This window comes from Macrosteles quadrilineatus, unplaced genomic scaffold, assembly GCF_028750875.1.
Source record: "Macrosteles quadrilineatus isolate MER2022 unplaced genomic scaffold, UCM_ALF_1.0 Scaffold_5__1_contigs__length_97177068, whole genome shotgun sequence".
In the NCBI taxonomy this organism is placed as follows: domain Eukaryota; kingdom Metazoa; phylum Arthropoda; class Insecta; order Hemiptera; family Cicadellidae; genus Macrosteles; species Macrosteles quadrilineatus.
In genome coordinates, this window is record NW_026542598.1 from 15,144,936 (window position 1) to 15,172,744 (window position 27,809).

The 27,809-nt window shown below is 33.2% G+C and overlaps 2 protein-coding genes across 2 annotated transcripts; both read right to left on the minus strand.

Annotated features, from left to right (window-relative positions):
• Window positions 1-325: 325 nt before the first annotated feature.
• LOC128994032 (tRNA pseudouridine(38/39) synthase-like) lies at window positions 326-27,685 on the minus strand. The gene is made up of 9 exons (XM_054418235.1): window positions 27,458-27,685; window positions 17,015-17,139; window positions 15,793-15,994; window positions 8,249-8,443; window positions 7,081-7,234; window positions 5,935-6,082; window positions 4,524-4,670; window positions 2,529-2,665; window positions 326-431 (listed from the first exon to the last, which is right to left on the minus strand). Exons 1-9 carry the CDS (start codon window positions 27,533-27,535, stop codon window positions 346-348), a joined length of 1,272 nt encoding a protein of 423 aa, XP_054274210.1. The 5' UTR covers window positions 27,536-27,685; the 3' UTR covers window positions 326-345.
• On the minus strand, window positions 19,190-27,468 carry LOC128994031 (merlin-like). Its single transcript, XM_054418233.1, has 2 exons — window positions 25,418-27,468; window positions 19,190-23,163 (listed from the first exon to the last, which is right to left on the minus strand). The coding sequence occupies exon 1, from the start codon at window positions 27,344-27,346 to the stop codon at window positions 25,478-25,480; it is 1,869 nt and encodes a 622-aa protein (XP_054274208.1). The 5' UTR covers window positions 27,347-27,468; the 3' UTR covers window positions 19,190-23,163; window positions 25,418-25,477.
• Window positions 27,686-27,809: the final 124 nt, after the last annotated feature.

Sequence of the window (27,809 nt, forward strand, 5' to 3'; positions counted from 1 at the left end):
GAAATATATTTAGAGACTTTTTTTCTTAAAAAAATTAAAACAAAAAGACAGCAACCTCGCTCACAGGGCATTTGTGGAAAAATATTTTCTTCTTGACTTTGGTTTTATTTTAACCCAATAAACCTATGGCTGTGTTTAAACTATTCAGTAAACTAAGGCCCTTTTTCATGCCATTTTTATTGTTGACGAGATCTATTGAAACTTAGTTATTTAACAACAAATAAAGATTTATGTTTTAAATTTGTTGTACCTATTTATGGGACCCACAATATAATTAAAACTTAGGTAGGTAGTTATTAAAAAAAACACACTCTTGAGCCAGAACTTGTTTTTTATTCAGTTTATTTAAGCTGCCATTTTATCTTCTTTTTTGAGGTTTATGTCGAGTCTTTTCTTTTCCACATAGTGAGCGATACGAGCTTCCAAACTCTCTGTAAAAACATACAAAAATGTGAGAATAGATATCCAAGACATACAACTGATAAAATACCCCCGCTGCAGCAAACCGGCAGAGAAACCAAATTTCTATTTTCCTAATTCTTTTTCAACTAAAATGTTTCCTAAAAAAATGTCAGATTTATTTCCTAGGTTCATTGAGTAAATAGGATTGCTGTTGCAGGGAAGTAAATAAAGTGTTTTCAGATGTTAACTAGTGTACATATTGCTCAAAATTGAGTAATTGCAAAGTAAAGTAGTTATTTAAAAAACAAATAACTTATTTAAAAACGAATAAAAGTCATAATTTCCGATGAGTTTAAAAGACTCAACCCATAGATTACGTACCTAAGAGTTCCATATAATCAAAATTTCTTGTAAATATTTTATCATTTTTAAAAGCTGATCTGGTTTTTTTAGTGTATTCTACAAATGTTTCCCACTTATAGCCACATTAGGTTGTCCATGTTGATCTTTGTCAATGATAATGTAGTCTGCATGGTACCACCCATTGTCACCAGTACGTTTACAAATTTCAGTAATTTTTTTATAGCGATTTTGTTTGCATTACTTAAGAAATACCTGATGTTCTGCATAACCTCTCTGTCACAATTGTATTTGCTACAATTGGCATTACTTTGGCTAGCCTATATAATAGGCTTATATAGCTTACGTCATGGCGACCAATAATTCCCCCAAACCATGGCCCTAAGGCCCATGCCAAATTCCTAAAAGTTTCAATTAAACTTAGAGAAAAGCCCTGTGGTCCGATTAAAGTACAATTTCAGATTTATACCTTCCCATGATTGGTTACTATGACTGTGCTAGATTTTGTGCCAATTGCTTCAGCCGTTCGCAGGAGTGTGGTATAAGAGCTTCGCTCCGCTCAATTAATAAATAACTTGATCTAAATCCAACTTAAAAATATCATGAAATAAGCAAACTACAGTATAACAGTTTATTATTCTCTATAAGAATAACATGGGAATTTTAAATTTACAGTTTTTTACTTTCTTTGTACAGTATAACAAGGCTTCAATATCTTCACCATCTTCAATATCATTCGTTTTTCAAGCCATACAAAATGGTTTGGAAAGAATTTGCTAAATTTATGATGAATAATATCAAAGTTATGCTTAAAAATGTATAATATTGTTGAGTAACAAAACATATCCAGCCAAACCACCAACAAGTTGATTACTTACATTGCAATTTTGTAGTATACAGTATCAGTTTGTGTAAGATAACTTTTGAATCACTAAGGTCACTTGTTTCCTGCACTGCTAATTCATCATAGATAACACTAACAATGTAGCCTCCATATATTTTTTGTGGTTTCCATTATTCCAAACTAATAATTTTTTTAAAAATAAAGGTGTCCCATGCCTTCAGAACAGTTAAGTGAGAAATGTGTATGTAGCCTTTTTATAGCAAGGGAGAAGCATGTGCAAACATGTATTTTCAAGTTCATGATATTTAGTGGAATATATAACAAGACTCCTTAAGGCTGAAAGCCCCACATGCCTGTACTTCAATTGTGGTGTGTTTTATGGCTCTAAACTTAACTGTTGCAGTTTCACACATTTAAAAATTGTTGCATCCACTAGGAATCATCGCTGAAATTGGGCGGAAATAAAGCACTGCATAATAGGTGTCTGACTTCAAAAGAACTATTACCGTCCAGCCTTATATATATGATTTTTTATCAAAAAATATAAAAAATGAATGTAATAGTAGGAAGTTTTACTTTAAATTAAAGAAATTCTTAGTAGAAAAAACAATTTACTCCTTTGAGGAATTATACAATTTAAAATATTGTGAATAGACAATAAGTTACTCACTGACTCTATTTATTTTACTTGTACATTTATGAATAAAGGAGATTTTGATTTGATTTGATTTAGGCTCATAAATAACCACATAAAATGAATTTAAAAATTTGTCATGCATAGGCATGGCCTCAGGACTATGCAAGGGTTGACTTGTACTGAAACATTTAGTCCTAGGATCCAAACTCACAAAATTGCGGCCATGGATCCAAAGTCTGTCACACTACCAACTGAGCAACTAGCGTCATTAAATGTGTTTCTTACCACATGTAGGCCGCTGCAAGAGAGGCGTATAGACTTTACCCTTGTTCCCTTGAATGAGTGCACTGCTTTGGCGACACAGGGTTTGACCTTCCATCATGTTCTCAATACCTGCTATCATCTGACTCACCATTGTACTTCTGAAACATGATTTAAGCTGAATATATACCCGACGGAAACAAAGAGGGGAGTGTTCATTGACTTGCTTTAAATTACAAAATTAATCTATTTATGTATCAAAAGCAACTTCTTTTCAATTGAACTGGATTAACCTAATGCTCCTTTACCACTCCAGTAAAAAATTTTCATATCAGGGGTGCTTACGAACCGAGCACCATGTCTTAATCCCCAATAGGGTCACCCCATTATCTACGCTGTACTCCATACATGACCCGCCCGGTACCTGAATCTTCAGCGTCTGCCTCAATGGTTCTCTAATGTGTCACATTACCCTACACAAAAATTCATCAACTGCTTCGTTATTATAAAATATTAGCCGCTATACCTGCTATATAACTGGATATCTAGTACAATATATTTTTGGCCTTGATGCTAGTACGAAAGTGCTGTAAAATATGGTAATATTAAAGGCTTTTTTCAATATTTACACTCTTAAGACTATTATCGACATTCCCATACTGCCATGTTAGGTTAGGTTACAACCGATGTCCCGAAAAACAGGAGAAAGGTCAATGAGAAGAGGGACATCCTTTTGGAAAAGATAAATAATTAAATAGCCAACAAATAGATATGTTAACATATGATAAGTGTTTAGGCTACAAATATTAACCAGTGTGAGGGTAATAAATCCCCTCATGTGCTTGGTTTATTTGTCGACCTCCATTTTGGTGCTCAGTTCGAGTGCGCCCCTTATCAGTACCGTCAATCAGTTAATGTTACCTCTCCCAAAATTTAATTCCCTGAGTATTCAGGTTCTACACATGGTGTGTATTACCACTTATAGCAACAGATTACGCTATGGAGTATATGACTTAAGTTTCCTACTACTTCTTATTTAGTCACAACAAAAACTAAGACACGATGATCCTGTGTTTACTCTGGATTTGAGAGAAGATTTTTTTACGATGGCCAACTCTAAGTTTCTTGTTTTCAACTTACACATCAATACTCATTTTGTTTTTACAAACAACAAAGGAGGGTTAAGGGGAGCCAATCATATTTGAAAAGTGTTAAAGGTCGAAGTTTTTGGGTATTTGAAGCTATTTGTTAGGATTTTGGGAAGTCCGCAGAATGAACTCAAACTCCGCCAGGTTAGCGTCGTCTGTTGTCATAACTGATCAGTTACCATAAATGTTTCGTGTCCGTGTGTGTATCGTGTCTAAATGTCTATTTATTTTTACGTGTTAAACATGACGCTCTTCACATGAAGAAAGAAAACGTCCCTTGTACCGCCGACGATGGCTCCACATAGGAGTTGAAAGTAGTTGCGACGGCAATTTAATGTATTGCTTAATAGCAGGTATTTGAACATTTTTTTAAATTTTGGGAAGTTTGAAAGTTTCGACTTAAAGATTTATTTTCAAACTAAGCAGACATGTACCCTTTTGTATAAATTAATAATTAAAGTAAAAAGGTGTTGGAAACGTATGGAGAAATTTCTTACGTTGAACTATAGTACGTTAAGTAACGTATCCATAGTAGACAGTGATTCAAGGCTTTTTAGGGCTATTTCCTTCTTAGTCGGCCCAGTGGAGAGCCGCATCAACTGAGTGTTTATTAAAAAATTGATTTTAAGAAACTGTAAACTTAAAATGTATTATTGACCAGTAGAGTGAAAATTTGTTGGGACACTTTAGACACAATCAGAAATGAGGATTGTCACTGTCAGTTAACTCAATAATGGGAGAGAAACCTACATTTCTTGTAATTTGGGTATGTCAGCTATAAATAAAGAGGCTTTAAGGTAAAATACCCTAAATAGTGAAGTGCTTCACATTTTGATATGTCAGAGGTCGAGCAGCTGTGTTTATGACTCACTTGACAGTATGTAGCGTCCACTGCTGTTGTAGGCTCTGCATCACACACTCCAGGTTATGTCTGTCTATCTCCCAATCTCCGTCAATCTCATACTCACAACGGAACAGCTGCAGTGGCTCTCCTATGGCGAGGCCGTACTGCGGCTTACTGCAACAGAGAATACTCGTGGTGCTCAATACCGATACCTGAAAAATCAATTCTCGATGCCAATACCATGTTTTTATAATTTTACCAAGTTTTCTTAATGGATTGATTTGATAATTCTACACCACGAGTCTTTATACTCAGTAAGTATTTTGAGGTAATGGGGTGTTTTACAAGTAGAGAAAAAAATGCAAGCAGCGATGAATTTGAGAGTTTTGGTAGGTACTCAAAAACCTCTCATACTCATTGTGGAAATAAATAGAATTACACCTTGCAGATATAGTTTTATTGTAAACCACATGGAAAACTAGCAGTTGAAATATCACTGATTTTTTCAAATAAATTGATACATTTAGATTTTACGTATTGTTTTAATATTACAATAAAACAGGGTTGCCACCTTAGGTAAGGGAAAAATCGGGATATGGCCCCCCCGCCCCCCGGATTAACATAGGCTTAAATGCGGGCATAAGGAACCGAAATCAGAACTGTCCCGGCAGAATCGGGACGGGTGGCAACCCTGCAATAAAAGGACATTTTCTTTAAAGCAAATATTCCAGAGCTAATTTTGGGTAAGATTTTGTCTACATGGCTATTACAATCTAAATGCTGATCAATAGTTAAACCAAGAATCTGAGCATTTGGTTTTGTTATAATTTGCTGAGAGTTCAAATCTATCACTGGTTGTCTCTTATTTCTGTTTTGTTTTGTATAAAAATTAATACAATTAGTTTTTCCTACATTCACAAATAAATTATGATCCTTGAGAAATTTATTGATGTTTTCTAATTCTAGTTTACAATTTACTTCAGTTTCTTATAAATTCTCCGATGATAATTTCAAGTTTGAATCATCGGCATATAAAATTAATTTTTAATTTGGTTTGAATAACAAGGCATTTTCCATGTATTTCATATAACATAAAAATAACAGAGGACCTAATATTGAACCTTGTGAGACGCCAAATTTAACGGGGCGAGTTTCTGAAGATATGCTAATAAGTTTATTTGAGTTTGATTTTGATAGAAACGTTACTTTAACATACTGACTGCAGTCACAAAGATATGACTGAAACCAATTTAGAGAATTTTTAGATTTTCCTTAAGATTGTAATTTTTGTAATAAAATTGAGTGCTTCACACTGTCGGTTTGATTTTTTGATACGAGCAGCTGATTCTAGTGTTGATAGGATTAGAGGTAAAGTGTATACATATTATTAGATATATACAGATTAGAATAAAGTAATTTAAGCTGGTTCATATCATACCTGGGGCATTTTTCAATATCAAGCAAATGTTGAATAATTTCTGGGTTCTCAAGTTTCCTTCCAATTAAAACCAATACTCCAACTATGCATCTTACTTGATGCCACAAGAATCCTTTGCTAGTCAATGTGAATTCACACATGTCATAACCTGTAACAAACAAGTTTATCTTACCAAACCATCTCTGTTAACTAGCTGTTACTTGTTTCTAAATCATACAAACTGGGACGGTGGCGTAGTTCCGTAATCCAGCTACTAGGAGGTTACAAATTGTGGATATTTATAGGCATTAATAATAATTAATTGGCTCTGCCATGGTATCAATATTTACTTTTGAAAACCTCAACTCAAAACTCTGGTAATCCACGGGGCGAAGCCTGAGGGGAACTCAAGTAAGTGAATAGAACTATGACGTTCCTAGATATATGGACCATCATTGTGGTTAATTTTGGCTATATTGGTTTAGTATTTTAGTCGTCACAGCTGAGATGTTGTTGAGATTTTTCGGTTTTTGTAAAACAAATTTTTTTGCGGGTTAGGTGAAGATTTGTATCATAATGCGCAGCAAAAACAACCGTTTTCAATTCTGCAATACTGTTCTTTCGTCGGGGGCTGGAGTAGTTAATTGTATCCATTAGACATAAAAGAATCCATCAAAAAGCCTGGTTTTGATAGTTTTTGTTAAAAGTTAATACATGGATAAATTATAGCAAGCCTGCGTTCTTAGCCAATTCCCAACAGATTTTGATCAAGATAAGATATATAACATATGATATTGTATCAGCGGATTAGATGTTTTGTTTTAATTTTTGCTCATGTCAAAATATACTATTAATTCTATTAATTTATCTTTGCAATGACGTGTTGCGTCCTTTTCCACAGTCTCTTCAAAAACTTCTGATAATGTAATAATGTAAATTAAAGCAAAATGTGTATTTTAGCCCGTAGCGAAGTCACGGGTTCACTTCAGAGGGTTCATTTAGTAGTAGGTAATGAAATACAAAGCTATGTCGAGGGAATAAATAATAAATTTAATCTTGTAGTGGGTGACTCAAACATGGTAGGCCTAAAAGAAGTGTAAACAAACATTGTAAAAGCTATAATTAGTGTTTATTGTTAGGAAAGCAAACAAACCATAAGTAGCCTACCTGGATTGTTGAGGGTAGAATTGGTAGATATGACTTTAATTCCAGCATTATCAACTGTACGGATAAACTCAATAACTCCATTAGCAACATCCATTTTGCAGAGATTTCGATAATCATGAGTGCCAATCAAAAATGCTGCACCTTTCTCCATAGCCTTATAAAAATATATTTACAGTTAGTTATTATTGTTAATGCTAATTATGGTATTCATATTTCATTCTCATATACTTAAATTTCATTCATACATTCAGACTATTATATTCCCTTAAAGAAATTAAAATGGTTCTTACTAGTTGTGACAAATGTGTTTTTCTTATGAACAGGACTCGGAACTAAAACCAGGCTCAAAAGCAAATTTTGCAAAAGGGTCGAGTAGTAATTGGGGTTTTCACTTCTCGCATTATGTTGGCATAATGTTTATCAATCGGTTTGTAACTTATCAATTTTTTTTTACTAAAAATAAATCTTTCCTTAGGGAGTAAAACACCTTTTTTAATCCTAAGGAGTAACAGTCAGCTGTTGTAACTTTGATTGTCAGCACTCATGTAGGTATTAGACTTATTTATAGATTTATTTAACCTTATCTGTTGTAGCCTATTGTTGCATTCTTGTCAATAGTTCAACAAATCGATAGTATAATGTACAGTAACACAATTGTAATAGACAAAATGATTGAATCACAAACTGATCAGCTGCTTATTTTGCATTAGGAATAAATTGAAAACAAGTTGGAAGTCATTTTCAGAGGTTATCTTTACATGAAAAGTATTTTTGTTTTCTAAGTTGTTTTTTAGATAAAAGTTGCAATTTGACAAAAAATATAGTTCATCACACAGGCAAAAAGTTTCTTTTCAACCCTCGCTCATTTTACGACCTTGGCTTCGCCTCAATCGTGAAACTTAAGGTAAGGTCGAAAAGATTCATTTTAGGCCCTAGTGATGAAATATACTATATATATATTTTTTAAATTCTACATTGATGTTGTCCCCTTCAAAATAGTACCCTTTAGAGATTATGCATTTGTGACAAAGCTTTTTACAATCCCCGAAACACTTCTGAGACACCATGTACTAACTTTGAAACTATGATATAGAATGATATAATTTCCTGTGTAGTAGGAATATATGCTACAGTTTGAGCCACAGATTGTGAAATGACAAATACTTACTGTCAGATCTAAATCGCCCCTAGGAAAGAGATATTTATAAGTTCTCTTTTTACAGTCAAACCTCGCACTAAAGCCATCAGGAACTTGTTTCCAGGCAATTACTATGATGTTGTTTGGTAGAAGACTGTTCAACATCTTGCAGTATTCCAAGGGTGGCTCCCCTTCCTTAGCAGCCCGAACCGTCAAACTTATCACCTATAATAAGAAATATAATTTTTATTATAATATCATTAACATGTTGATGATACATCCTTGCTAAACAGGTTCAATTTGGCTTGTTGATTCGATGTGAACAAACCGAACTGACAGTGTATGTGTCAAAGTTTGTTGAAACAGTGTGAGTTCAAGCCAGAAATTTGATATTGTGTGTGAACACTGAGACAGCCCATCTATATGGACCAGCTGTCTCAATTTTTCATTAAAAAAGATAAATAACATAGTTGTGTGAGCCAGCCACAAAATGCGCTACTGCCTAGAACTCTGTTTCGACCTTATTTTTTGTTGCTGACCGAGTTCTTGGGTCCCAACAGTTGCTATAGCTCACAATAAGTCATTCCATTAGTTTTACTTGGTAAACCAAATTGTGTATTTGGCAGAGATTAGTAATTTAGATCAGCACAACCTGTCAATGGCTCACATCAACTATGACGATTTTGTTAAAAAAACTGACAAACTTTAACATGGGGATGGAATGTCTACTTGCAGTGGCGGATCTATGGGGGGGGCTAAGGGGGCTATAGCCCCCCCCTTCGGGTCTAAACTTACACTGTATAAAACGGAAAAATTCCTAGTTAAACCAACAATTTACCATGAGACTTGCAGGTGCTTGAAATATAAAGAAAATAATTTATGAGCGTGTTTAATCTAATTTCATGTAACGACAGTGCATTACAATGAATTAATCTACTGCTTGTTTTAAACTGGACAGACCTTTAAGACTGCAACAGAACAGCGCTTGTACGGTTCGAAACTTCTGGCCGTCTGTGCCCGAAATAAGCCGAAGGGAAGGGATGCGCCTCCAGCACACTTTCCTCCCCCGCCACCGGTTAAGTTGGACCGTTCCGCGCTATGACTATGAGTCATAGAATCATAGTTTTGGCACGTACGCTCGAAGATAGCCATTCCCATTGTCAGTGTCCACGCTCCAGTAGTGCCCGTCCAGTGTCCTAGTCTTACTTCCTACTGCCACGCAGTAGTTTGTTGTTGTGCGGGAGCGTTTTAAAGTGGCGTCAGTGTTCATGAGGGTGAAATTAATTTGACTAGTTTTGTATTTCTATTAGAAATGAAGCGTAGACTTACGGATTATTTCAGTAAGAAGGTAAATAGTACTGTTTCTGTTGCTGGTGAAGCAAGTTGCGAAGTGAATAAAAGCACAGTCAGTGATAATACTACAGTTAGTGATCAAAGTAATGAATTCTCCAAGAAGCATCGCCGTTTGGATGATGAGTCAAATAAAAGTGAGACTTTCAATAGAGGCGAGATGAGGATTTCTCATGATATGGTAAGTATAGGCTAACATTAAGCGGTAGTGTATGCTTTTTAGTAACGTCACGCTCGTGGTAAGGAGATGGAGTAGACACTCAGAGACTATTTTCTCAGCAAATACCGTTAAGTAAAAGGTTTTGCATTATTTTTAGAAATAGCCTATGTCTGATATATGAAAATTTAATAATTCTTACAGGACACGAATCGCTCAGAACTTGCGTTCATAAAAGAAAATTTATTTCCCAGCCTCGGGCCGGGGCCTACCAACATAAACAATTCTTTAATACTTTCTTATTAAATGGTGACGATACAAAGTAGGTATTTTAAGCCAAGTATGAATTTGAATGGAGATGAATTCATCGACGGGACGCGTTTAGATCTACTATTACATCGTTGTTTTACGTCTTGCATTAAGTTATAAAACCCAACTTATTATTTATTGATTTTAACAAAATGTTTTCGTAATTTCTGTTGTGTTTATATCCTCGTGATAAAAAAATAATTTACCTTAGAAATGTTTCTTTGGGATTTATACCTAGGCCTCCAAGTTCGTCCATTTTCCTGTTTAAAATTTGATTACACATAGATTACCTAACCTATGCCCCAATTTCACAAGGAACATTTTTTTATGGTGACTGTTGAAGTATCAGTTTTATTTGATGGCTTAAACTAGCGGGTAAGGTGTGGCCAATATGGGTATGTGACTCTACCATCATCGGTAACTAACAGTGGCCATAACAAAATGTATTTTATTTTAGGGTCCACCTGGTATATCAACCACTTGTGGTGGAACATATAAATCAAATGATATTGGTCTGGCTGTTGGGAAAATTCTAGATGACAACGAAAAGCTACAATTTTTGACTCAGACTTGGGTACCTCCAGTTAAATATAATTTTCCAACTAAAGTTGAAGGCAAGCAAACTCGAAAATTCAGAAGAGAATGGTTAGACCAACACGACTGGCTTGCATACAGTGAATGCTTACCTGGAGGATTTTGCAAAATTTGTGTTCTTTTTGCTCCTGCTGAAGCGGGAATAGGAAGTCAGGTAAGCCATGTCTCTATACTTGATAAAGTATTCTTTTCGTTAACATTTTTTAGTTTAAAAGTTTTGCAAGTGTTTCGAAATACAAGGCCGAAACGGGACATTTATTAAATTATTCGTATAAATAAAAAGCATTAACTTGGGCAATAATTTCATGTTTACGTTAAAAAAAAATTATAAGTACGGTAATGTTTAATACAAATAATTGTATTAAATCAAATTAATTAAATCTATAATTGTATTAAATCTGTTTGTTACTGTAACTTCTATAATGAAAGAGCTGCTGAAGTTAATTTTTTACTAAATAATAAAATTAAGTGGTTTTGTAAAATATAGAACACTAATTTAATATTGTTGACACCCTTAAGATTCTCGTTTTGAAAAAAAAAAATTAAAGGCATAGGAATTATTTTTTGTCCTTGACTTGAAAACGGTCAAGTAATTTGACTGTTTAAGACGTAAAAAAATAATGCAACATAATTTTTTATAAAAACAAGTAAAGTTCACGTTTTGTTTCAGGTTCTTAAAACATTTGTGAAAGTGCCGTTAAATAAATTTAAGAAGGCAACAGAAGAGATCAAATGCCACGAATCTACTAAGTATCATCAGTTTGCAAAAGAGAAAGCTCTAAATTTCAAAGAGTCGTCCGAAACTGCTGGCTTACCTACCAAACATGTCGGTCATATGATGGACAAGAAAAAAGCCAACATTATTGAGCAAAACCGACGAAGGCTGAAACCCATAGTGAAGACAATCCTCTTTTGTGCCCAAAACAACCTACCCCTCAGAGGCCACAGAGATGACGGAAAACTCTCAGAAGATGAACGAGAAATGGCTCTTCAAGGAAGATATGGCGTATTCAAAAGCCTCCTGTCATTTCGGATTGATGCAGGTGACGAAGACCTAAAGTCGCATCTTTCTACGTGTAGGAAAAACAGTACACTCATAAGCAAAACCATTCAAAATGAGATTATAGAGTGTATTGGAAAACATTTACAATCCAAAATAGTAGAAAGTGTACAAAAGGCCAAGTATTTTTCGATTTTATGTGACGAAACCACCGATGCCAGTAGAAAAGAACAGCTTACGTTTTGTGTCCGTTATATCGACATGGAAGACCGTAAGGTAAAAGAAGAGTTCCTTGGTTTTGTAGAGCTAAAATCGACTACAAGTGTGTCGATTATCTAGAGAAAGAGACCAAGAGAAATATTATCTAATATCAGTTCCGTAATATAAACATAAAATATATTGGAATTGGTTTATTTTCCTTGTTTGTAAAATAAAATTAATCAAAATTACTTTTGTTGTAGTTTATAAAAGAGGAATGCAGGATGAACGGACCGAATGGTCTATTATTTTTCCTACTCTAATGAATGTCTATTGGTTTTGTTTGTGTTCAGGTTGAAGAGCTACTTGAGAAGTACTATGGGAGAAGTACGTTTGAACGGGCTGGCGCTAGCAAACATATCAAAAGAAAGGGAGGTGCCAGTAGATGAAATTATAAACCTCTTCAGCAGATCTAAGAACAGACGCATGAGCCTGGAAAATTGGGAAGAGGATTAAGTAAACTATTTCTATGTATCTGATGTTTAATAAAACCGATTTTCAGTTTAAGTCTTTCATTTTGTATTCATAGCACCGATTACTGATCACAGTGTTTATATTTGAATAAGTTTAATGTTAAATTTAACTATTTAACGAACGTAACAAATGTGTGTATGTGTTTGTGTTAATTGGGGGAGCAATTTATCTAAAGGCTATATTTTAAAAAATATGAGGCAATCTTTGTTAAGAAGATTATGGCTAAGCTACTGAAACTGGATAAACTTTTATGACTTTTGTGTTGTTTGAAAGCCTGTAATGCCGAAATGAGCTTTTTAGGTGTCTCAAATCGGTGCAGTGTAGTAGGGTTTCAGCTCACTGTAATGGAGGAACATCACCACGAACGAACATTCAACGCTGAATACAAATCGAGCAGACAACTAAACTGTCAAAATGATGCTTAAAAATACAAACATATGGTTTGCTCGCTTCTTTAATACATCTACATTATTTTAGTTCAAAGCGATGCCGATACCCACGACTGTAGTATTTTAAGAGAAAACAAAGGCAATAATCAATGGCTGTGCAAAATCTAGTAATCAACAGTGATTCAAAAACGAACAAGAATTTTAAGGTTAGTGTTTGCATTTGCATTCACGTTATAAAATTATTCCATTAAATAATCATGACAATAATAGTAATACAAAAGTTTACTAGTTTGGCAAAAATTCTATTCTCAATAGAAGTTGATGTCGATTTTAATATTTTTTTTACTAAACTTTGGACAAAGAATTAGTCTAAAACTGCCATTTTGGACACTTAAATTTCAAAAATTCAAAAATTTCCCCGAACCCCCCTTCTTGCTGGGGGGTATTCCATACCCCCCAGACCCCCCGGTTAGCCCCCCCCTTAGGATAGTTCTAGATCCGCCACTGTCTACTTGTATACATCAATAGTCAAAGGTTCAAGTCTTCAAATCAGCTGTTCTGACAATACAAGGCTATGGCCACACTTAGCGACGGTCGCCGTGACTTTTTTTCTTGCAACCTGGTCGCTGTGGTGGCCATACTAGCAACAATTTAAACCTTTTAGTTGACTTTTTAACCATACCCGTTAATAGTGTTTCGAAATGTTATCTATTATATTATTAAAGTGATACAATCAAATTTTATGTAAACGGTTAAGGTCATTTACCAAATAAAAATATAGGCATATGGAACATCAAAATGAAGCTTAGAGTGTGTATTTGCCAAAAAGTATTGATATGGACAAATTTCCTAAGGGCTCTGCCCCACAGGTTGATTTCCAAAGGGCTAACGCCTGGCATGCTTCCAATGTTAACATGATTTTATTTAATTTAATGAAACGGCTGGTCAGTACAATGAACTGGTGTTTGTTTTTTTACTCAAATAAGATGTTTGTGACGCTTTATGTAGATTGAGGAGGGTTATGTTTGGTTTAAAGTGAGGTTGTATACGTTTTGTATTTATACAGTAATCTACATGTGAAGAGGCTTGAATAAAATTGAAGAAAATGGTAAAACATGTCATTCATAAAGAATCAATATGAAGCAATAATTGATGTTATTGCTACACTAAGGTTTGACTTTATATGTTACTTTATGTCAGTAAAGAATGCAATTTTCCATTGATGAACTCAGAGAAGAAAGTTAGAGCCAAAATACCTTAAATGTTGGCACTTCTCCACCCTATTCTTAAACTGTGTCTTCTATAATATTACTACTAAATAGTTGTTTTCAGCCTCAAAATAAAAATATCATTTAACTCAACACTGGTCAAACTCTTCTGGTTGGGGAAAAATAGACTGAAGGTCTAGTTTTATTCAAAAGCCCATGTTTAGTTATTTTACCTTAACCCTCCAAGTGTCCATAGTTTAGGCCTTAATGTCCACCTATTTTTGGCGCATTTGCAAGGTTTTATTAAAACGGATCTGAGAAGCTTAAAACAATGTTAATTCTAATGTTCTATATACCATTTTGTTTGGAAAATCATGGGCTTCAATATTATATATAAAACATAAGGAACATTTTTTCAAAAAAAAAATTTTTAGGTAAAAAAAATATAATTTCGAAAATTTTCAAAAAAAAAAATAAGTTCGCGCTCAATGAAATTGTATAAATTATAGGCCTATAAATATTTGAAAATAGCCACTTTGTTCTAAATTTTATGAGGATTACAAATATATAATAATATAAGGAAGTAGATTTGCAAATAAATAAGTTATGGGCAAAAAACTGATTTCAGTACATAGCGTTTAGCTAAGAATGCATAGCCTAACCATAGCTAGGAATCTGGATGATAATTTACATCAATATCACTACCTACTTCTTCAGGATCATCAACCAGCACTTCAAAACCACTTAAATCTTCTTATAATGCACCACGTATATCACTACTTTTGATTTTTAACACTAAAACAATGATAAACGTAATAAAACACATCAGTCATCGGTCCGGGGGAACCTAGCTGTTTACAAATACACGCACGTCAGCTGTCTGCTACTATATTTTCGGAACTAAAATGAATAGCGCTTAGAGACAGACCTCTGAAGAAAGCTTAGAATATTACGGAAAGAACGATACCTAACTCGATCCAGTTCAATCCGATTCAGTCAGTTATAGAGCCTTCGCCGTAAACGATGTCTGCGTGTCGAAAAATCGACAAGTAACACTACACAAAGTGTGCTGCTTGTCGAATTTTCGTCAAGTAACACTGGGAGGGTTAAAGGGGATGAGTTTATCACCAACAACGTTTTTTTTGTAACACAATGTGAAAGTTTGCAAGTCAGTTTTGTCACTGGTTTTAAATATACTAGTAGTCGTCCAGTGGTCGAAAACTCGACCAAAAATATGTAATGTACCTGCAAAATTTACAAAATTTACATTTTTTCTTTTTTTTTACAAAAATATCAAAGTAAGTCAACGGTACAGGCTTCTCTATTTTCACCCCTTGCTGTAAATAAAACATGTGATTGTAATTTATTCCATTTATTTAGATTTTCTGTTTATATTTTGTCACCAGCATGGCAACCCATAAAGCCCATGTTAATTTGTTTAAATTTCAAATCCATTTTTTGTGCTTATATTTGAGCCTTTTTTAATTTTTAAAGAGATTCTGCACATCTACAGGAAAATATCTTTCTAACAGTATGCGTAGATTTCCTCTGCGATGCACACGAGCTGAGAAAAAAGGTTTGAAAGAAACATGCTTGCCTATTAATATATAGATAGATTCTCTTAGATTATGTTAAATATGACATTGTTGTAAAATAAGACATAGACTGGCAATATATAGGACAGCATAGGTCATGAAGCAGACTGTATGTTCCACATAGGTTCCTTCCAAACCTCTACGTCAGCTACTGGTGCACAATTTAATAGCACAAATGTTACACAGTTTTAACTGAAGTTTGTTCCCAGAACGCACAAGGTTTTTTAAAATAGGTCTTACCTGATCAAAAGCGCTCACGGTCTTGTCCGTCCTACCACATCGGAAGTAGTTGCATGTTTCCTTGCTTTCAACAAGACAACTTTTGTGAAGAGCTGCAAACAGATGATGCTCAATGGTGTCACAGCTCTCCTCAAGAGCAGCAAATCCCTGGTACTCCCAGCCAAAGTATAAAAGCTTAAATGCCACATGCATTTTTGGATATCTACAATGAAGATTGTAAATTAGTTTTTGGGAGTTTGGCCACACTCCACACTAGTCAATTGTACTCAGGAAGCTAAAACCTATCCTTACAATAAATACGGTATTACATGTGCGATTGAAAAACCTACTACCATGTGAGTTACAAATGAAGACCCGATTGATGGTAACATTTAGTATGTTGCTTTAAACAAAATCTTAAATATATCTGACCAAGTAGGTTGCATCAGTAATTTATTAACGTTAAAAAAATACATAGGTACCGGTAGCACAAAAAATTCAGAAACATTGGTTCCATAGTTAAAAAGCGAGATCCAATCGTCTGGCACAGGTGAGCACACATCTACGTTGTGAAGAGAAGTACTGCTTGTAAATGACAGCAGTTTACTATATAATTTAACTAGCTTACCCGTCCCGGGTTGCTGCGATTTCAAGAAAGTTTCAGAGTCGGTTTGGCTCTTCAACTATACTGATCTGCATAATTTTGGTCTTAAATTAAAAGCATGCAAGCACAGATTTACCATCAATCATCGGAATTCATTTATTTGGTGTTTATTTCGAGTAATGCACAAAAGCAACTTAATCCCTATACATTTTCTATGGGAGTTAAATTTGGATTTTCTTTTCCGAGTTTGTTTCGCTTCCAATGTAGGTCACGCCTTATAGATGTTGATAGTTCTGAGCGAAACTAGTTAAATTGATGAAATAGTTGTTTTTTGTATTATATCTCTAAACATTTTTTGACTAATTGCTTAAGTATTAAATTATTTATTAAAACCATGAAAGTGATCGTCCCTCACTGCTATGAAAGCAATCCTAGTTTTAAATAAGAAAAACAAAACAGCAGATAGCTTATCTCACTAGGTGTTAGGATTTTCTTGATTTTTGTTTGATTTGGACCCATAAGGTCTGTTTCAAATTTTTTGTAATTACTAATTGGGAACACCCTGCATATGTTTTTGCTGTTTGAGCAGGCAATTAGTGTATAGCTAATTCTAACCACCTCTACATTCGTTATAATTACTTGGAAAAGTCAAAGGGTCGTTTCCTTTTGAGATTTTCTCTTTCATCTGATCCATTGTGCTTTGAGAGAATGCCTTTTAGCTGTTTATTGTGAGCTTCTAATTGCTTGATGCGTTCAATTAATTCCTGAAACAGATCAATTCAGTTTAAAGAAGTTCAGTTTAGACATGAACTAATCAGTTTTTTGAGTTAACTAATAAAATTTGCTATTAGTTCAGCAAAATAAATGAAATTATGAACACAATTGAGTAAAAATGCTGGTATAAAACCTTTAAAGTTCGCAAACAAATAATTAGATGCAAGTGAATCTATCAACATTGATTTATAGTGATGGTCTGAATTTACCTTTTTTATAGAAAGATTTTGTGCTTTACGTTTTATCAGAATGGCAATAAAATGTTAAGTTCAAATTGGTAAGGTTAAATTAGAAAGTGTTATCATGAATGGTTGTTATGTGAGGATTTACTATACAAGTTAGGAAACAAATACAAAATATACTGTATTCTAATGATGATGAGCTTAAGTCTGGGGTTTTGAACTGCCTGATACTGCAACCCAACATATGCATTGATAAGAATAACTATTAAAAAATACTAGTTTTTAACTTTCCCACTTCTAACTAGATCACAAGCAGAAAAGCACATACTGTAGATAATGAGTTAATTACTACATGCAAGGCAACACATTTAAAAAATATATGATAGCCATAAATTTACAATTTCAAATTTAACACTTCAAAATTGATATAGGCTACCAACTATGCCTTGATAAAATGTTGGTTTATTCACTATTTTCATCAACTCAGTAGAGTAATATTTGGTTTGATTTATTGATCGACCACCCCTTATAAATTATAATATGGCGTATTATATTCGTATTCATCTTGGATTTCAAACTTTCAAAAATGTATGAAACTTTAACAAAAATGTATGAAACCTTATTAAAAAGGCTTGTTTGGTAATTCAAAATACTAATTAATTATTAAATTAGACAACTTCAACTTCTTTTAACTCTTGTCTATTTCACTTAAGTCACAAAATAATAACTCCTGTATATTTGAATCCATTTAAGGAAAAACATGATACTCCCAAATTGAATACAATAGCACATTTTAAAAAATTAATTGACCTTCATTTTGTTTTAATATTATATAAGTTGTGAGTTAGAAATATGAAAAGGTGTAAGCTATGACTTGAATCAGGCTAAAATAAATTTAATATAAAAAAAATGGGATTTACTTGAAATAACCTTATTGTTTGATTGAAATTACTAAGTCATAACAGCAAGATTGAATTTGTCGGAATGCATTTTCGTATAAAATAGTTTTTAAGAAACAATTCAAAATAGGTATCCAAATGCTGTATTGTTTAGCCCTTTTAATTGGCGACTGATCTTTAGTATAAAACGTTTTTAGAAACTTAACACTTTGTTTAATGTAACAAACATTTGGTGATATTTTTTTATAAGGAAGTTGTAGTCTCCTTTCAATTCATTATTCAAAATCCTTTCTGTTTTAGTTTTTTTGTTTTTGCGACAAGCTTTTAATATTATAAGGCAATAGTTTTGCTGAAATCAAAAGGTATTTATTTGATTTTTGCTGTAATTGACAGTAAAAATATTAAATACAATATATGAGTTGTAGTCAGTATCTGAAACAAAACTCAGTATTTTATAGGCTAACTAGATCAGATTTAGCACTGTCCTCTAGTTACATAATTAGCTATAATGTGTAGAGATACAAACAAAATAAAACTAATAATTTCTATTACTTTAATTGAATTTCATTCTAGTACCAAAAGGGTTATTTAAAAGGTTTGATTCTGAGCAAGTCCTTAGATACTTTTTTGTTAACATGCTAAAAGTATTTGATTTACACTCAAAATCATAAAAACAATTCAGTTCTTGCAAGCCTGGATTTTTTATATTACACGCTTCAATACTTTACCCATGCTATTGAAATATAAATTGTACCAAAATTCAGATTTTTTCCCCACAACCAATTGCATAATTTTAGGAACAGTAAATAAAAACACAAATGACTTATAAGACAATAGTTTCTATTTAATATTTTTACAAAAAAATAAAGGACATGCTCTCTGAAAAAAATATTTACATAAACTTTTACCATAAATATTTCAACATTTTAAATTAAGAAAACAAAATCAAATTTTGAATTGGATAGCTTATAAACATGATGTATTATTTATATAACAGAGTGTACTGCAATAAAGTGTTAACATTATTCTTGAGTTTTGAGTATAAGGAACTTTTCTGGCTTAGCCACTAAAAAATAAAAAAATATATTTTCAGAACTCTATTATGAAAGCAGGTAAGTTACTTATGTTAGAAATAATATTGATAGGATATTAAAAATAAAAAGTAACCTGTTACAAATAGTTGAACAATAGCTAAGGGGTATAATCAGAGTCAAGTCACCAACTACATTTAAAAATAAATACAAATTAACAAAGCTTGGTTATATTAATTATCATCAAAGTAAAACATACTAATAATATAAATCAGGGGTCTCCAAACTACAGCTCGCGTCCAATATGTCTCTATCTAAAACAAAATTGTATGGCCAACCATTTAAAAATAAAAAAAATTAAATGTCTGTTTGATGGTAGTTGTTGAGGTAGCAATTTTATTTGATACAAAATTATTTGTTTGTAGTGGTTGTTTTGCACATTTTATTTTAGTGATGACTGATATCTCACTACAGAATAACTTTCAAGTATTATATGTTAGGTAGTATTTTCTGAATCATTTTACTATGCTTCCAGATTTTTTTATAAACCAACAGAAAATAAAAACTAACTAAAAACTAACAAAAAAAGAAAAACTAACCATCAAATTATTCCTACCAGTATCCGAAAAGGGAGTTTTGCACTTAAAACTCCCTTTTCAGATTGCAAGAGATAAAAACTTTTTCTTCGTCAAAGTGCTTAAAATGTTGACTTTGCAAATAGTTTTGCAAAAACTTCCAAAGGAGGACTCCCCTCTCCCTATTCCATACCCTCAAACCCATAGGTAATCATGGCTCAACTGGACTCCAAGATATTAAAATCTGGCCCTTGCGTGACAACGTTTGGAGACCCCTGATATAATTCATGTTCTAAAACGCATGAACAGTCCAAACACTAAGGACATTTTTTACTGTTTATCTTTATAAAGCACTAAAGGGCAATAAAATGTAAGGCACTAAGAAAAAACTCTTAACATTTTTTGATACAGGCACTTTTATCATTACTTTATTAGTGAACAAATTACTAGGTCAATAAAACCTTCTTTATTAATCTAGCTTTTAAGCGCAACAAGGATTCTTTTTTACCTGAATATTTAAATCGGCATATTTATAATTAAGTTACAGCGTTGTGGATTGGATTTGAAAATTAATATAAGTACCTATTGTAAAAGGACACAAATTAAAATAAATACATTTGCTAAAGGTAATTTAATCCATACCTTTTTGTGCAACATTCAAACAGCTATAAGTTTGTGCCTAAGAGATATGGGTGAAATACCCAATACATTTTTTATTATTGAAGTCTTCATATAAAATATCTTGAAAATTAAGTAATGCAGACAATGTTAGTGCTTACTTCACACTCTTGAGATTATTTTAGGAAATGTCAAAGGTTTGGATAGAGATTTTATTGAACTTGTAGTATAGTACAGCAATGTAAATTTTTAAATTTTATGGCATGTTTAAGGGAATGTCAAACATTACCTTGATCTAGAGGGCCTTATAATGTAGGTTATTCTGCAATACAGTAAATATTTTGTTAATCCAAATCACACAAAACATTAGACTTAGATAATGTACCCACAGACTTTGTACAACTGTCCATTCATTATAAAAAATAAAGTTTAAAAACATGAGTACCCTACATAAATTTACTTGTCTAAAATTATAATTTGTAAACACCAATCCATTATAAACATTTAAAGTGTATGTTATACCTTTTTTGTCAAAATTCCGTAAATAGGAATTTGGATTGAAAACATAAATAGTTCCCAAATATTTTCATTAAAGCACAAGTAAAATTGATTCTACAATGAAAATTCTTACCAAGTAACGCTGATTAACGGTACTCAACTGTATTATTTAAAAATAACTGAACCAAAAAGTCTATGAGCCAACGAGCTTCTAACTTGATTAGACTAAACTATTTTCTCTACTTCTATATGGGGAATATGATTGCATTAGGAACTAAATTCATACATTCAAATAAACAACATATTATAAACCTACTCAGGCACCCATCATAATCTTAAAACTGACACAGCCTTATACAATTTGTCAGAATTATCTACTTACTTGTAGGACTTTACTTAACTTGCAGCCTCTAATGCAAATGACTGGGGCTACCATGAAGTAGCAAAACCAATTTTTTTAGGGGGGAAAATGTAGATACAAACATAACAATTTATAGTAAAATGTTATTTTTTGTATTTAAGTACCATACATAATACGACTTCATTAACCACTGCTATATTAATATATACATTAACACACTGAGATGTATGAATTTTAACATACACTAGGCCTATACATGCATTTCTTAAACTTTTTGAAAAATATAGTTTTAAAGTATTTAATAAACTTGAAGCACAAATGTATTGAAGACAATTGTTGAACTCTAACTTTGTATCTTGAACTAACAATGTTTATAACTAACCTTGAAATAAACCGTTGCAAATGTGTAGGCAAAAGAATTTCAAAGCTATGATACATTTGATTTCAACAGTCCATGGTAGCCCAATATAAAGCTTAAAGACTTAAAACATCTATTATCACTGAAAAAAGATACTGTACAGAAAGTATATTGCCCACAATTATTGTAACATTTGAAGTTCGCTTTGATTACTTGTAAAACAGGAATGTGTTACTATTGACTAACTCATGTTCTGGTTTAGAAAAGTTGGTATTTACAATTGTTGGAGAAATTGATGACTTTGGGATGGAAGAGTAGATTGTTTTCTAAAACAGATAACTAATTCATAGAACCAGGACAAAATAGATAATGACATCAGCTAACTCTGACTTCAATGAGCATCAAACGTAATTCAAAATTACACAGCTGGGCGATAAAGATGAGGAATCTAATAGAGAGTACACTTAATCTGTGCTAAAAATATTTTATATTATACCTTAACTACAATATACACATTCCCTAGATTTGATTTTGTTTGTTAAACACTATATCAACAAAACTAGAACACAAAGATACAATAAGATAATGATAAAGCAAAAATATAATAATGAAGCTGAAATGTTGGAATACAAAGCTCTAAAAACGTGTCCTCATGAATCTAACAAGCAGGTATTTACAAACAACAAGCAAGATAACAAGTTGCAGTAGGCTTATAATAATAATATTTAGAAGAATATGAGCAACACTTTGGTCTTTTAAATATTTATCTAAATATTTGTCTGTAGAATTGAAATACCATAATTATTCACCTGAACAGGAAGATCTTGAAAATGTTTATTAAAATGTTTCACTCAAACAACATTATAGAACAGTACTTCAGTTAAAAATTAACAAATCGCGTACACGCTTTAACAGAGGAAATAATTGATTTTACCTTATCCTGTCTCAGGTAAAGTTAAGGCAGGCTCAATGAAGTTAAAAAGAAGAAATGTAATGAATTTGTTTAAACATTTTGCTAATTCGTTATTAAAAAAAGAGAGAAAAAAACAGATACTGTTTTCCAAGTCATCATAAAACTTACAATTGTGTGTTTGTCCAATGTAAATAGGCCAACTTAAAGTATGCAGTTAATTTAAAAAGTTTAAGTTGACCAATTTACATGGGGCAGACACAATTATTTTTTCTCTTATTACCTATAACTAACAATGCAAATAATTTTCAAATAAAGAATGGATCATTTTTAATATTATTTTCGCATTTCCACTTTAAAATGTTGTCTTGAGGTGTGACTATTTAACTAATGAGATTTACTCGCATGACCGGACATTACATTGTCTTGTCCTACTCCGGTAAGGTAGTCTGCCTCGACTTACTTAACCTGAGACGGGGCTTAGACCTGTAAAATTATCTTTGTAACTCATTAAAAAACGTTTGTATGAAAGCTTCAAGTCTTCAACAAAGGTACGCCTGGATTCTTGTCCAAAGTGACCAACTGCAAAGACAGAGAATATATATTTAGTAGGCTACTTAATATTGCTAAGTACAACCTACGTGATCTACTGAAATAATCCAAAAAAACTTCAACTCAAATTAAAACTTATTGTAACCAAAATAATGGACTTCTTCATTAGACCTTAAGCTAATGGGGACTTTTTCAATTTTCTAGAGACTAGATTTTACGTCTTTCAAGGATTGGTATCGGTAAGTCAAAATAGAAAATAATTTCTAAAGCTAAATAAAAAAAAACTTTTAAAGGTAGGCTTCAGAATAGTGTCTTATGTTTGTAATAGGTATTACGCAAACTTTTGTATAAATTATAGTAGGCATAGGCCTTGGTAGGTCTGGAGGAAAAGAAACCTAGATATTTTACCAAATAGGCTAATGTCTGCAAATTAAAAATAAAAAAATACAGCGGACTATTGTATATTGAAACAAATGGGACCAGGACAGACCAGGACCAGGAAATATTACCAAAACAGATACTTAATGGATGCAGGCTTCTGGAGGTTTTTCAGTAAAATAACAAAAAATTCCTCCAATCCTGGCCTAGGATATATAAAATCTCGATTAGTCTGAATGTGGTCAAACACCAAAATTGCACACGTCACATTTCAGGAAATTGCACACTCATCTCAGAAGAGAATCACGTTTACATTATTCTAGATAACTTAACTTATTAAATTTTGCTAGATAAATTAATTGTTCTTTATTTATTGCATTCCCCTAATAAGTCTTAATATTTCTGGCGACTCTATACTCACACCACTAAATTATCTCTTGCTTTTATAGCTACAACAGGTTGGTTACTTATCAGTCCAGGTAAGCCTGCAATGGTATTAGCGAATTTCCCTATAGGGAAATAGCTATTACGGTCTAGGTGGCACGGTAAGGCCTAGTCCTGGGACCAATTTACTTTTTCATTTTGATGTTCCCAGAGGCCAAAAATGCTAGGGCCTATTCATTGAAATTTATATACTGGTATCTATAGTTATGTAGTACCGGTATGTGTCCGTAAATGCGATAATTCGAGTAATTTTTGTCCGATTTTGATGAAATTTGTTTCAAAGATGTAAGGCAGGATAAACTTGAATGAGTTTGCGAACCAGCATGATCAAACCATGAGAACGGGATCAAGATAAAAAAAGTTTAATGGGGTAAAATTTTCATTTTTGACCCTCAAAACACAAAATTTCCCAATTTTTTCTCTAGACCTTTTTAAAGAGCTTAAAAATGAAAACGGCTTAGTTGGCAGGTTTACTGCGGCAGGGGTAGCCTATTTATTTTTTTAAATGGATTTGTTATGAAAACAAAAAGGGAGCAAAACAATCCAAAAGTACAGTAGAACTCCAATCATCCGAATTAAAACTTAGTTTGGTCGATAACTCATTCGGATTGGCTAATACAAATTTGGATAGTTGGATTTTTACCGAAATTTGGGGTATTTTGCAGAAAAAAGGCCATTTAACAATTTTACAATCCCAGAACACAAGACTAGGAATTTCCATTTGTCTGAATTGATTTTCAGTTAAATATATTTTAATATAACATTTTAGGTTTAACAAGTACCTAGGTTTGCTACTACAAGGAAACTAAAAAAGTGTGTTTTTAAGTAAAATATTGATAGCTTAGTACAAAATAAATAAATTTGCCAAATTTGATCAAAATATGTTCATAAACAAGCAAACTACAACAGTTTACTCATTCTCCATAAGAATAACATGGGAATTTTAAATTTAAATTTTTTTGGAATTTTCTCCGTAACCATTAGGCGCATAATAACGCTTCAATATACTAAATTATTTGTTTTTTGAAGCTCTACAAAATGGTTTGGAAATAAATTGCTAAATTTTATGTTTTTTGGGTCAAAAATGGGAAATACCTATTTTTACCCCATAAAACCCCCCGTAAACACCCGTTCCCATGGTCCGATCATGCTGGATCGCGAACTTGTTCGAATTAACGTAGGTTTACACGTTTGTACCAAATTTCATCAAAATCGGATCATTTTTGCTTGAGTTATCGTGCTGACGGACACACATATATATATATATATATATATGAATTCGAACGGATGGTGTTTTTGGCCTCTAGGGACCTCAAAACGAAAAAAAAAAATCGGTCCCGCATCCAGGTCTTACCATGAGTACTACGGTAATAGCTTATTCCCTATATGGGAAATTCGCTAAAACTCAAAAAAAAAATTAATTTCAAACTTACATAGCAATTTAAAGGAGGCTTGTATTTACCTTTTTTAGAAGTGTAGTAGGATGAAGCATCAAATTTCACTAAGTGCATGGAAATATTGTTTACAGTTCCTCAAAAAATGCAACTCTTGCTTTGGTAGAACCAGATTTAACTTTTTTCAAAGTAGAATACTTAGTTTCACCCATTCTGACTTGCTCGTTATGAAGAGCGTCTAATTCACTTTGCTTTTCCCCAACTTTTAAGACTTCTATTTCCGTGCGCAGGTCCCTCAATTGGTTTTGTAGATGTTTACTTTTTTCTAAATACTCTACTCGTTCTTTTTCAATTTCAAGCGATAGCTGTTTCATATCATTATCTGGTAAACCGATAAGATCAAAAGATGAAATATCAGTGGTAGAGAGTGATGGTTTAGGATTCAGTTGTAGTGCCTGCAAGTCAAGAATAGTAGTAGGATTGTAGAGACTACCAATTCCGTCATTGTTACACATGTTGTCATCTGGAGGGGACAGAACGGGCTCTGGGTAGAGATTTGACAGACTTGATGAAATATACGCATTTCTAGAGAGAAACTCGAGAAGTTTTTCTTTAGCTTGTTTCTCAGCAAGTCTTGCACGAAGAAGCTCATCCTTTAAGCGGTTTGCCTCAGCTGCACGCCTCTCGGACTCATCAACCAACCGAGCAGTTAACTGTTCAGCTTCTCTTGTTTTACGTTCTAAATATACTTTTTCTTCTTCAGTCTTAAGAGCTGTTAAGCGTATTCGGGTGATTTCTTGTTCAGCTTCTGCTGCTTTTTGACTCAAGAGCATAGCTTCTTCTTCAGCCACTCTCGATTTCTCAGCTAGTAATTCAGCAGTTTCTTCAGACCTCCGCAGAGCTTCATTTGCTAAACGAATTTCTTCTTGGTATTGCAACAGCCTTTGTTCCATAGCTGCTTTTTCTCTTTCAGCTGTTTCTCTTAGTTGTTTTTCACGTGCCAATTTGTTTCGTTCTATTTGCCTACGGGTTTTTTCTTCTTTTGCTTGTGTTTTCATTTGCTGTACCTCCATTGAATCAGGTTTTCTTCTTCTCATAAATAGATCATGATTGCCTATACATAAGTCCAAAATTAGTTTGTTCATCCTTACTTTGCGTGAAAAGAAAACACAATTAGGTGCTGATTTATCAACAGGTTTTATTGTGAATTTCTTCTCATCAAAACTAACATGGCGAATTTCAGACCAAGGAAAACTGGTTTTAGGAGTCAGTTTGTTTTCTTTTTCATACATATTCAAGCCTAATGCAGTTACCCCTAGCCAGAGATCAGTATCTTTCTTATTACTAATTGGAAAATAATTTACACCATACATATCCAGGTCTTGGGCTATTTTTAAGTATTCCATTTCTGCTTCATCTCTTGACATACCCCGATGATCTGCGTACCAAATTTTAATTCTATCCTCCCACATTTCAGGTGTCATCTGGTATTGGTCAATTACTCGTTGAGGAAGAAGATCTTCACTTGCTAACATTCCAGGCTTGTAAGTTGTATCATCATAATCACCATATTTTGCTTGTACTGCATATGAGGCAAGAAGGACTGAAGCTTCAGGGGGGCAATAAATGTCCATAGATAAAATAGCTTGTTTAACTTGAAGAAAAAACAGGTGCTGTGTTACTTCTTGTACAAGCTCCTCACCAACATCTTCGGGGTAAAATTTAGCTAGGAACATAAATGCCGTAGTTCCCGGTTGCTGGAAAATGGCCTGATCTTGAACCTTTTTATCTAACTTCAGCCAAGATATAAAGCCTTTAGAATCTTCATACTGAAGCCCAAAATACCATGTTTCCCGCAGGCCAATAGTTCGACAAACTAAATCGAACAAATCTCTTCCTGTAGCTCGCCATTCTAAGTTGAACTCCAACTCAGCATCTAATGTACACACTTTAACTGGAAAGGATTTTCCTGACTTCTTCCTTAAAAATTGTGGCATTTTCGTATAACATGATTATTTAACTATTTAAGATAAAGAGTTGGTAGGCTACCTACTGTACAACTATTATCAAATCCATCACAGTATGTAAACTTGAATTGGCCTACCTACATTTTTGGGTAATTCCGTGAGTTCTTCACTAGTAAATGTTTGCTTTCTTCTTTTCACACCTGCTTTAGCACCACTCATAACTAAAAGTATTTTTTTTTTTATAATTTAGTCTTTTAACTTAGATAACCCTTTTCAAAGGGAAAAATGTAGTCCTGTTGGCTGATAATAAAATGTTAAAGTTAACCAAAGAAAAGGAAAATTTACTTTTGTCCTGTTATCTCACTTCAGCACTTCACTTCTTCACTCTTCCTTCACTCACTACCAAACCAACTACCACTACTCCACTACCATTGAATTGGATTGGGATTGGGATGAATTGATGAATTTCACTACACTATTAACTTGAGGAGTA